Genomic DNA, 11,844 nt, shown 5'->3' on the forward strand with positions numbered 1-11,844 from the left:
AGCCTGCCTCCCCACTGGGGAACAATCGGATCAGACGGGAGATTGTTTAAGAGCACAGAGCGCTCCCGGTGTCAGGTGGAATTTCCAAGCGTTCCCTAGTGAATTGGGGATGGGAAAGCTGTCTCAGCCCATTTATCCTGCCCCTTAAATAAGCAGGTATCTGCCTCAGCCATGCTAAAGTGATAAAGCAGTACAGGAGCACTAACTTTTTATGCGGGGAGGGGGCAGGGAAGCACCCTGAGAAGAGGATACTAGCATCCTGTCCTTTGGAATATCATCCTGTCCATAGCTTGGGATGGCATCTGCATGGTTTGCCAGGGGCTGGCTCAGCCACAGCACTGTGACACTTGTTTCAGGTTTAGGCATTGACTTCTCCAAACACATTTTTGATCCCTGCAGCTTCCTGGCAGTTTTTCTATTGCACCAACACACTTGTTTGATGAGCAGCAAGATGCCTGGTGCTGAAAGTAACAGGCAGTAGCAAATATTATTTGGATAACCTATAAATATGTCCAAATACACAGCTGAGCACAGAGTGCTGGCTGCAAAATGGGTTGAAAATGCTCAAGAGCAAAACATCCCTGAGAGTTTTGGTGTTGCTGCATGAGCTGCTGCATGGGTTCAGAAATCAGTTTGTTCTGCAATTAATGACAGCCATGTCTGCAGTGGGATATTGAGAGCCTGTATCTGTGCCAGCAGCACTACATGCTGATCATAGTAGATGTGATAAATCCCACTGAAATTGCACTTGGAAATTTAGGTACAGCACCAGTTAGAAACTAGGGCGATGAGGGATTAGCATAACCCTGGCACACTGAACTCCTCGGGCTGGGGGCCTTTGGGAGCATTAGCAGCTGCAGGCTTCAGGAGGGAGCCAGTGGTGGTCCCTGGGCATCTTCTTCTCTCTGAGCTTTCTTAGATCTGCTTTTAACAGCAGCTTTACAAGCAAAGGCTTCTCCAAATTAGTACCTCTAAATGAACCATGAGTATGAGCTCCAGCAGTGAATACGAGCAGGGAGGTCCCCAGACAGAAAAATCCCCAGCTCAGAGGCTTGGCTTTAAAGGGCTTCAGCATCCCTCTTCCCTTGATCATAATTTTGAATCAAACAAAAGCTAATGCAATTTTCTTTGCCTTTCAGTAGCAGATTGTGCTGTAAGGGTTCATGCCATTAGAAATGTAATAATTGCTTCTCTATGCAGATTTAATTTATCTGTGAGGCACTTAGAAGATAGGCCAAATGATGGCCTGGCAGTAGGCTCTGGAGAAGGGCCCAAGAGGTGATGATAAAAACCAGTCTAGCACCTTCCATCCTGAGGGATATGTGCCTGGCACAGAGCAGGAAATGGTCAGAGTGGGAGGAATGAGCAGAGGAGAGGGCTGAGAGCTCCTGGAGAGGGACAGCTCAGTGAGAAAGGGATCCCTCCCAAACCTGTGTGCACACACAGGGGAGGTGGGAAAATTAATTGAGGAGCCAAACTTAAGAGGATGCCCTGCACTTGTCAGCCTGGGTTATTTGCAATCCCAAAAAACAGCTGTTCATGACCAGTGCAGGCTTTTTGGTTTTGCTTCTAGCAGGGGTTGCTCTGTATCCTTTGTCCCATAGTGTTCGTCCTTGGGGAGTGCCTGAGCTGCCTTGGAGTTGGGACCAAGGATGCACATGGGGATGTCTCCTGCTGAATCATCTGGTGGAGTTCAGACTGGTTATATTTGCCTGGTTTTAGTATTGGTGGGGGTTAGCATGTAAATTCTGGTGTGTTGAGCTGTAGCCTTACCCTCAGTCTTCTTGGAGAGAAAATTTCAGAGAGAGAATAAGATGATGATGAGGTTAAAGTAAATTGTTGGGAAGTTGAAGTCTCAAGTAGAAACAAATGAGAAATAAAACCCTTTTTAAAAGTGGAGGGAAGTATTTTCTTGCTATTTTTCATCTCCCTGGCTTGAGTGACTGTGTGAGGCTGCAGAGATTTATATTACAGCTCCTAAGCATCAGTGCTTGTTCAGAGTCTGTATTATTCTGGCCCTTTTTATTCACTCATCTTCTAAAGATGTAGTGTAAATATTTATCTTCCCTCTGGCCCATCGTGCTGCCCAGGACCCCGTGCTGTTAAACACTCTTATCACCTCATCGCTCTTATCTCCTGCGATCCCTGCCAGCATTCCGAGTCTGTCAATGGGAATGAGCCCTGCACCTTAAAAGGTGCCACAAATGAGCAGAAAAGAGATATGGGGGGAAAAATACCTTAAAATAAAGAGCACACGTGCTACCCCTCGAAAGGGCAGGGTTAGTGTAGAGGTTTCCTGCTGTGCCTGGGGAGGTGCCTGCAGGTGTTGGGGTAAGGTCTCCGTGTGGAGGTGTGGGGTCCCCTACAGACCCTTGTGCTGGTGTGGAGGGTCCAGCCCCACTTCATCACCAATATGAGGTCAGGCTGGACCAAAGCTCACCCAGATAACCAGCATGGATTTGTTTTTCCTCTTTCTCCACTGGTGCTGAACAAAACAGGTGAGATGGTGGAAGAGGCAGTGTCTCCCTCCGGGCCACCCTGCCACTGCGCACAGCCTGGAGGGCGAATGAAGCAGCTCTGAGCTCTCAGTGTTCATACAGCACTGCTTCTAAAGCTGTCCCATGAAACCACAGTCAGACACTGGCCAGTCAAAGTCTGCTTGAAATGGCAAATGGTGTCTTACAGAGTGCAGAGCACCACAGCAGCTTTAGCCAAGCCATTTCCTTGTCTCTGCCCTTCAGTCCAGACCTTGTGTTAGGTTAAGCAGGGAACAGAAATTCCCAAGGAATGAACATGGGATGGCAGCACCAGTGTAATCCCATCAGCTGTAAGACAGAATTCATGTGCAGCAGCCACAGTGCCACTTAGCAGATAAGACAGTTGGTCCATCTGTGCTCGGTCCATCTTCTCCCATTTCTCTTGCTTAAATTTCTCAGGAGCAGAACAAAATCCTGTTATCCAATAAGTTATCCACTGGTAGTTGGATTTTCATTGAGTGACATCTGTCACAGACCATGCATGTAGGAAGTACCAGTGATTTTGTAGCTTCTTTGTTTTGATGGGTTTGGTAGACATGGGCATTGGATTTTCATCTCCCAGAAAGGTTGTGCTGCTCAGCTGTCACCCTGACATGGCCAGATGTGCCAGGAGGCTGCAGAAGCCACCAGGGATGGCACATTAGGAGGCAAGAGGAAATCTTGGAATCAGATCTGTTGTTGGTCAGTAACATGTCTGGGACTGAGCACTCCTACATTTGAACGTGTCATGGTCTTTTCTTCCCAGTCACTTTCTGTCTACCTGTGCAAGTTCTGCCATTTCCACGAGCTCCTCCTTTTTACAGATGGAGAATTGCTAAAAGGGCTCTGGGACAAGGGCCTAGCAGTGCCTTGCAAGCCTTTACAGAAGGTCTATTGCTGCTTTGAGCCTGGCTGTTCCCCTCCTTTGTGTTGAAGTTCACCAAATCAGAGCAGGTTTCCTCCTTTTTAACCTGTGACAGTGACATTTTCCCAGCTGATACAGAGGCATGAAAGGGCACTTCTCAGAGGCATCCTGGCTCAGTGTTAGCCTAGAACTGCCTATCTCCCGTTCCCCACTTACCTTTACTCAGCACCTTCTCTTTGGTCCATGTGCTGAGAGGATCCATCTGATCCCTGCTGGCATCTCCTGGCTGCAGAGGATGTGCTCCAGATCCCCTGTTCCTGGCTGATGCCAATGGGATGAGGACAGAGGCTTGTACCTGCCCATTCCCTGTTTGGGATCATCCATCCCAACACAGACACACCTTGGGAGAAGGACCTTAAGATGCTCAAGAGGCCTCTGTTTTCTGTTGCACATCAGGAAATACCCCTTGCATCCAGGCCAGCTACAATTCATCTTCACTCATCTTCTGCACGTGGCGTTGGATTGCAAAACAGACACTTGCAGTGCCTGGCAGGCAATATTTGTTTCACATAATATTTGTTTCACATAATTCCCACAAAGGGAGCTGTAATCCTGACTTTCACAGCCCATCTTTGATTAGTCTCCAGGTGTGACCACTTTGCTCTGAAGGCTCAGCATGGCCATACCTGGAGCAGCTGGGTACATCAGGCTGCAATTAGCCACGGTGCTCCAAAAAGCCAAATCAAAGAGGGATTGAGATCAGCAGCTTCCCGAGGGCTTTCAAGGCCTTTAGTGAGTGACTACGCTAGAGCTTTTTCCATTTACCTGGATTAAAATTTGTCACAGAGGAAATAGAAGCAAACAGCACGGTATCTGAGAAGTGTAACAAATAGCATTTGGCCACTGGGCTGGCTCAGAGCAGGGGGAAAATCCGCAGCGTAAATAAAGTGCAAACCATGTTTGCATAACATTGGATTAATAGTTCTTTATAAAAACCACACTGGGATTAAAGGGATGCGTTTCCTATGCTGAGACCTGTGCCTTCTCCTTAGCCCAGCAGATGCCAGGAAGTACATCTAAGAGAAATAAAAAACCTTGTTATCCCCAGCCAGCTGCTGAACCAGCAGTGCTTTCTGCAGGCCTTTGGAAGAGAAACAAATGTCTCTAGGATTCCTGGAGCAGCCCTGGGTGTTTTAATAGGGAGTTCTGCAGCAAAGCACTCCCATGGGAAGGGGTTCCTGCTGCATGGCTCCAGTCCCATTCACCTGTGGGTTTTGTTGGCTGCGGTCTTGGAGGTGGTGATGCAGAGGGGAGCTGGATTCCCATCCCCCAGCCCACACATTTGACATCCTGCCTTTCCAATAACTCATTCAGACTGCTCCCACCTCTCCTTCCCCAGCCCTGCTGAGTATTCTGCTGAAGTCAGTGCTGGCCCTGTCACTCCTCCAAGCAGCCATGTGCTTAAGGAGAGCTCAGGGGCACTGGCTCACATTGGTTACCTTAGTGTGGAGTAATCAATGGGTGCTGGCTGTGATTCCCTCAGTTCTTTGGTTTGTGGTACCATCTAATGACACCATTTGCATTGTGCTCCCCACAGTTTGGGCAGAAATAGGCTCCTGGAATGAGGCATCTTCAACACTGCTCTGAGTGACATGAATGGGACATAGTGGCACATGGAAGGAAAAATCACACCCTCCCATTTCATATCTTTTCCAAGCCCCTTTGCTTGGAAAAGATATGAAATAGGCATTTAGGCAGCAAATGCCTGTTACATCTGGCTTTTTATCCCTGTTGCTGCCATGATTGTCATGTTAGTGCCATGTCTCAGAGCAAAGCATGGCACCTCCCACCCCAAAACACAGGTCATTCCTAATTCCACAGCTCAACAGGTTTAATATCAAGCAGAATAATACACTGGGAAACCAGAAAACTTCCAGTGAGTGGAATTTCTACCTCTTTTCTCGTTCTTTTCTCTTTTGCCTGCTCCAGAATCTATGGCAAACTGTAGAATTTGTACCTTAATCTCAAAGATGATGGTAATTAAAAATTTAAGTCTCCATAGGCAGATGCAAATAAATTAAGGAGGCCAAGAACTGAATTAGAGGCTAATCCTGGTTGTGGAAGTGAAAGCAAAGGGGCCAGTAATTCTTTACTTCTATTTCACCTGTTCTGGTGGCAGGATGAGGCTGTGGCAGGGTGAGGTGCCTGGGTTTGCAGTGCTGGATGTGAAGCATCAACTGTGGTAGAGCCCTGGGGAGGGGACACAGGAGTCTGAGAAGGGGACACACTGCCCAAAGCATTGCAGCTGAGGCAGTGGCTTAAGTGTTAGCTGGACCAGGGAGCTGTGTGCCAACACCTACAAATCACACACTTAGGTGTTTCACAAGGATCAATTTGACAACTTGCTCTCATCCTTGAGCACTCTGCCCTTTCCTGACTTGACAATATTTAACCTGGGTATTGGAGTAGACCTAAATTCTGAAGGCAGGGACCTAACATTTATTCAGGTGGAAGGAACTGTTTTTTTTCCCATGTGCTGAAGAGCTCAGTGCACAGAGCTGTGTGAGCATCCCAGTGCTTTACCCCTCTCTCAGGTAGTTGGCCAAATCTGGGTTTGCACTGAAACATCTTGCACTAAAGCACCAGGAGTAGTGAGAATCCCAGAGTGAGGCCATAGGACAGAAATCCTTCATTTTTATGGGCTGGAAGTGATAACAGTATGAACTGAATTATACTCACGTCATGACGTGATCCGCACACTCTTATGGGTGGATAGAAATTGATTATCCATCAATAGGGAGTGATGGTGGATGATGATTCAAATCCCAGCTGTCAGGTAGCTGGGTGTCCTGGCTGTTTGTCTGGTCAATTAAAACATTGCTGGGATTCAGCCTATTTATTTAAAACTGGGATGTGTTTGTATTACCACAATGTTACCTACACCTCTAAAAGCAAGTCTCTTTCTCTTTTTCAGGATGGGGAAGGCCAGACTGCACTCCATTATGGTAAGCTGCCTCTAAGCTTGGCTCTTCCTTCTTAGCAGTGTGGATTTGTAGCTGGAGTAAATGCTCTATACATAGAAAACAATTTCCAGGAGAAAAGGAAGCTGGATTTGATTAACCAGTGGCTACCTCCACTAGCAAATCTCAGGATGGTAGGGGTAGGAGAAAATTGCTGCCCTCCCTTCATTCTCCTCTGCAAATGTCACCTTAAAGCCTTCCTTTTCCCTCAATTAATGATGCAGATTTTCCCTGTACACCTCTGTGTCTCCAGGATGTTGGTGTGCCACCTGCAGAGCCAGGAGTGGTTCTGGTTAGGGGATGCCAAATTCCTCAGCCTTCAGGGAGGGTCTGTGCCAGTTTTAACAGGTTACAGAGGTCAGGGGAAGGGGACAAACAAGGTGGCCTCCACCTTCATGTGTCCTGGTGACAAACCTGTTTGATCGCAGCTGAGAGAGCAGCAGCTTCTCTACTACCAAAATCAGCAGAGGCGAGTCACAGTTGGTGTCCCTCCTACAATTACAGGCTAATTAGATCCGTGATTTAATTGAAAGATTGTTCTATCTCCAAATGAGAAAAGCAGAGACTGAAGTGATGTGTGCGGTGCTGATGTGCAGGGAATAGGAAAAAAGTATCAATTTAATCTGGATCCTAATCTCTTTCCCAAAATTAAGACATAGCCAGTTATTGTCTTGTACTCTCTCTTGATGCCTGTCACGGTAATTAAGAGCATACTTGTCATTCTGAAGTGTTTGTGTCTTTCTCTCTCTTCTTGATCTCTCCACAAGGACATTAGCAGAATAGCAGAATTGCTTTGCAGACATCAGTCCAAGGCACAGCATTTGGATCTGGAGCTAAACTCCCAGATTCCAAGGCTCCTGAACCAAGACTGTAGTTACAATAATGTGTGATTTCTCCCTCTGGGATCTTTCCTGTAGGATACTCCATTTTTCAAATTCCAAATTACTGTGACAGGAATGGTGAATCTGTTGCTTAGCACAGCATTGTCCACAGATGGACAGCCCTTAAAATGCCACATTGCCTCTTTCTCTTCCTAAGCCATTCCACACTTTGGGCATTCTCTCTCCTGGGAAGATGCTTTTCCAACTCCTGAGGGGTTCACAGTAGATTGTGCAAAAGCATAGCACATGTGTAAGTTGTCCAAGAGCACTTGCTTCTGGCATGCCCAGTATGTGAAAGGAAAAGGTGGAGGCACCACCTGAGTTTAAATTCCATGCAGATGGATCCTCTGGCTGGGGACTGAGGCAGGTTGTTCAACACAAGCAAACATAAGTGATATAATGAACATTATTTCAGAAATTATTTCTCTGATCTACCCTTCCAGCTCAGGTGTTCAATAACTACGGTTGCCCAGGATTTTCTTCCCAAATGTTTGTGAAGTGTTGAAATTTTTTCTTCCCCTTGAGTATTACATGATATATTATGTATATCATCTTTGGGAAGCCTCTCTGGGTTGCTGGCACACAGGCCTGGTGTTCCCATGGGTCCCCTGGACATCCTCATTCCCTTTCTTGCTGATCCGGCCATAAATCACCCCAAGCTTGGAAACAGCTTCTTAAATGGGTGACTGGATGGATTCAAGAGGCTGTTGGCCTGAAACTGGAACTCAGTGTCACCTCCCAGTCCCATTTTGGTCAGCACTTCACAACTGAGTCATTAATTGCAGTGGGGAGGCAGGAGAGCTGCTATGGCCGGACATCAGCTCTGAGCAGAGCGTTGCCTTCACAAGGCACTGCTGGAGGCTGTTCACCGAGTCCAGGGAAGGGTTAACTCCCATCAGCAAGGCAGCCCCTGCTTTTAGGGTGTCTGCATCCCTTTTTATGAGCCGGCAGCAGCGTGGCCTGACAGCTGTCCTTGTGGTGACAGCTCTCCTGATTGCAGCCCGTGTCAAAGCGCATCCTGCTGGGGGTGATAAATCCCGGCTCCTTCCGATGGCCGCTGACCCCGCCTTTAATCGGGGGTTAAGCCGAGGCCACCGGGGGAGCCACGGCTGCAGCCCGAGCCCATGGCTCTGTGCTCAGTGCTGGGCAGCCCCTTCTGCCCGGCTCCTCTCCATCCATCCATCCATCCATCCATCCATCCATCCATCCATCCCCAGACACACTGAAATCATCGCTGCCGCCTCTCCCAGAGGAAATCAAGGCTTCTCCAGCAGCGGTGGCCACGTGGCTGTGGAGTGGGCAGGCTCCGTATCCTCCTGGGCACCCCGGCTTCCCTGCAAAGCACCATCTGTTCAGCTCTGGCTGCGCCGGGCAGGGCAGTGGGAGGGGACGCTGGAGGGGAAATAAATAATAAAAAAAAAAAATTCATCATCCGAACCCTGAGGATTAATGGAGTCGGGAGGCGAACTGCGCCGAATGGAAATTCATCTTCACCCGTGCCACTGTCAGGGCTGCCGCTCTGGCCCTTGACAAATCGAGGGTCCCAGGGTGTGATAAATCCAGCAGCTGTGCTCGTCCCCAGGGATGTCCCCAGCCTGCTCAAGGACATGGCACCAGATGAGGAAGCCACCTTTCCCTGTGGGGACCGGCTTCCCATGCCCAGAAGCTGCCACCAGACCTTCCTTGGCACCTCTGGAAGTCTGTTATCTGCAGAGGGATGTGCCCCCCTTCAGCTCAGCCTCACCCACACCCCCACCTGCTTCCTCACCGTTTCCCCTTTTTTATCCTTTCAATATAAACTCCAATCACACATTGAATTTATTTTAATGAGACATTACTGCTTGTCCTTTTGGATCAGTAGAAGACTGCAGAGTAATGCAAAAGACACTCTAATTACTAAAGGAGTCAGTCGGTTGCTCTATAAAAACACCCAAAATATGATTAAAACCAATTGCTACCAATGCAAGAGGAAGCTGCCAGCTTCATGGCCTTATAAGGCAGGTTTTGGCTTTACTAGGGTCTGAGTTGCACAGGCTGAAAGGAAAATCCAGGGTCTGGGACTTGTGCTGATGTCAGCCAAGTCTAGCTGTCCAGTGTTAAGAGTTTTCCTGATTTTCCTGGTTCTTTTTCTTTTAGCATCCTTAGGTAAGACATCCTAGGACAGAGAAGAGCTCAGGTCGAACTTGACTCTATCTTAGAGAAAATGAGGGATGAAAAAACAGTTACCAGTAGAGATGTGGGGAATAAAATGTGTGCCATTAACATTAGCTGTCCCAGGTCATGGGCACAGTCACCTGGGGCTGGTGCTCCAGGAAGTGGTGGGCTCAGCTATGAACCATCTGAATTTTGTGCAGAGAGAAGGCATGGACAAAAGTCAGGAGTGAGGCAGTGCCTGGGATGTGCTGCCTGCACCCTGGAAGGTGCAGGAGGCAGGTGAGGGTACAGATCCATTATAGATGGTGAATGCTTTATAAATTCTGGGTACAGGAGCAGGCAGGGAATGCTTTCCCAGGTGGCACTTTGGGGTCCCTGCAGTGCTGCAGTAGCACTCTGGGCCCTTTCCAGGCTCAGTGTCCAGTCCTGGGTGGGAATGAGCCTTAGCCAAGCTGTCCCAGGTGATGCCCTGCAGATCCCTGAGCTCCCAGCACCTCTGACTGGACTGCAGGCTCTGGGTGCTGCTTGCACCACTCAGGACTGCTGCTTTTGCGTTGCTCTCTCTCTGTCCTTTCTCCTTCCCGTGCACTGTTGGATCCACAGCGATACTTTGTGTTCTGAGCTCTGCCCTGCCTTGTGCTCTGCTGAGCCGGCGTTTCCTGCCTCCAGCTACAGCCAGCGCTCCAGGAACGCCCATCCCCGCACTAACCCTTCCCTTTCCCTCCCCAGCTGCCACCTGCGAGTTCCTGGACATCGTGGAGCTGCTGCTGCAGGCGGGGGCCGACCCGGGGCTGCGGGACCAGGAGGGCTGCCTGCCCGAGGAGGTGACGGACTCCAAAGCCATCACCCGCGCTCTGCAGCAGCAGCACGGCCCCGGCCAGCCCTGAGCCCCGGGGCACAGGGATGCTCTGCAATAAACGCCCCTTGTCCCCTCCCTGCTGCCCTCCCCAGACACCTCGGGGGTTCCTGTTAAAGCACAGGGTCTGGCTGGGTCTCCAAGCGCGTGCCCTGAGCAGGGTGGCATCAGAGCTTGGCAGGCTCTGACCTTGAGCAGTATTTGAGGGGGGAGGGAGAGGGGAGAGGGCCTGGAGGAGGCCCCAAGTGTTATTTTATTGTATCAAACACGAGTACTGTATGGGCTGTCTCACCAGAGCAGCTGGGCTGACCTGTCGGCTCCTCCCTGGGGATGCAGGGCCAGGTGAGATGCATTCTCCCGTTCAAGCTGAATTTTGGGTTGTTTGTTTTGGTTGTTTGTTTTTTTTTCCCCTGGGTCCAAATAAATCATATAAATAAAAGCACAGTGTTGGGATCAAGCCTTAATGTGTTTGGTTTTGGGGTTTTTTGTTTGCAGAGGGTGACTTGGAAGCCATAAGAATGGGAGGCAGGTCAGTGCTTCCCATAACCCTTGGGAAGTTCTGCTGGAGCTCTTGTCCTGGGGAGGGACAGCTGCAAAGACAGCAGGGTCATACAGGTGTCTGTCTGTCTGTCCCTCTGGTTCTCACACAACACATGTTGCTAATCAGCCTCTCCAAGCTGATAGCACTTTTATCCCTTTGATGAATCAAATGGCTTTAAACACCACCTCAGCAGCTCCTGTTTTGTGTCCATCCCTGGAATGGCTCCTCCAGGGCTGAGATCTGGTAAGAGCTGAGCACAGATAAACCTGCACCCACCCTGTCACCCCTCTGGGACACTTCATGATCTTCTCAGCTGGTCAAGTACCCTGAAAAGAGGAAGAATGTGGCTTGTGACCATGGCTGAATGGGTGTGGGATGATCATGGGGTTTGGTGCTGCCTCATCAGCATCCCAGCTGGGCCCACGGAGCCACCAGGGGTGGGTTTGTGCTGTGGGAGGAGGCTGCTGCTCTGGGTGGGTGTGTGACTGAGGAGCCCATGGCTTCCCTGTGGGATATTGCCATGAGTTTGCTTTTCCCAGACAAGATTCACAGCCTGGGGGGAGCAGAGGAAATCTCCATGGCTGTGACAGGGAGCTGCTTGCCCATGGGGTTCTGCAGCACATCCAGCCTCAGGAACATAACTGGGAACATTTCCCTTGGCTGAGGAGTGGCTGGGCACACGTGGCTTTCGCCCCTCACAGTGTCTGTGGCTCCTGCCAGCATTTGCTGACAATGACAAAATTGCTGTGCTGGCTCCACCACACCATGCTGGGGACAAAATGGCTTGGGCAGGTTATTTCCCAATAACTTCATATTAGGCAAGACCCCTCCATGGCTCCTGCTCCCCTTGGGCAGCTGCAGGCTGGCTCATCACAGCCGGGTGCTTTTCCACCCAGATGCAGATGAAACAAGGATGCCAACCCCAATTCTGGGTCACACTGACTTTGGTGGCACCAAGGTTGGGGACAAGCAAGGCCACCTCTCTGCAGGGCAGTAATGCACAGCCACTGC

General features: G+C 49.6%; 1 protein-coding gene across 1 annotated transcript in view; it reads left to right on the forward strand.

Annotated features, from left to right (window-relative positions):
- ACBD6 (acyl-CoA binding domain containing 6) overlaps positions 1 to 10,745 on the forward strand; it is an 84,331-nt gene extending 73,586 nt beyond the window's left edge. Inside the window, exons 7-8 of the mRNA XM_059478116.1 lie at positions 6,356 to 6,386; positions 10,166 to 10,745. Coding sequence (XP_059334099.1) covers positions 6,356 to 6,386; positions 10,166 to 10,323 — 189 coding nt within the window. The 3' untranslated portion in view covers positions 10,324 to 10,745. The remainder of the gene's footprint in view (positions 1 to 6,355; positions 6,387 to 10,165) is intronic.
- Positions 10,746 to 11,844: the final 1,099 nt, after the last annotated feature.

This window comes from Ammospiza nelsoni, chromosome 9, assembly GCF_027579445.1.
Source record: "Ammospiza nelsoni isolate bAmmNel1 chromosome 9, bAmmNel1.pri, whole genome shotgun sequence".
Classification (NCBI taxonomy): domain Eukaryota; kingdom Metazoa; phylum Chordata; class Aves; order Passeriformes; family Passerellidae; genus Ammospiza; species Ammospiza nelsoni.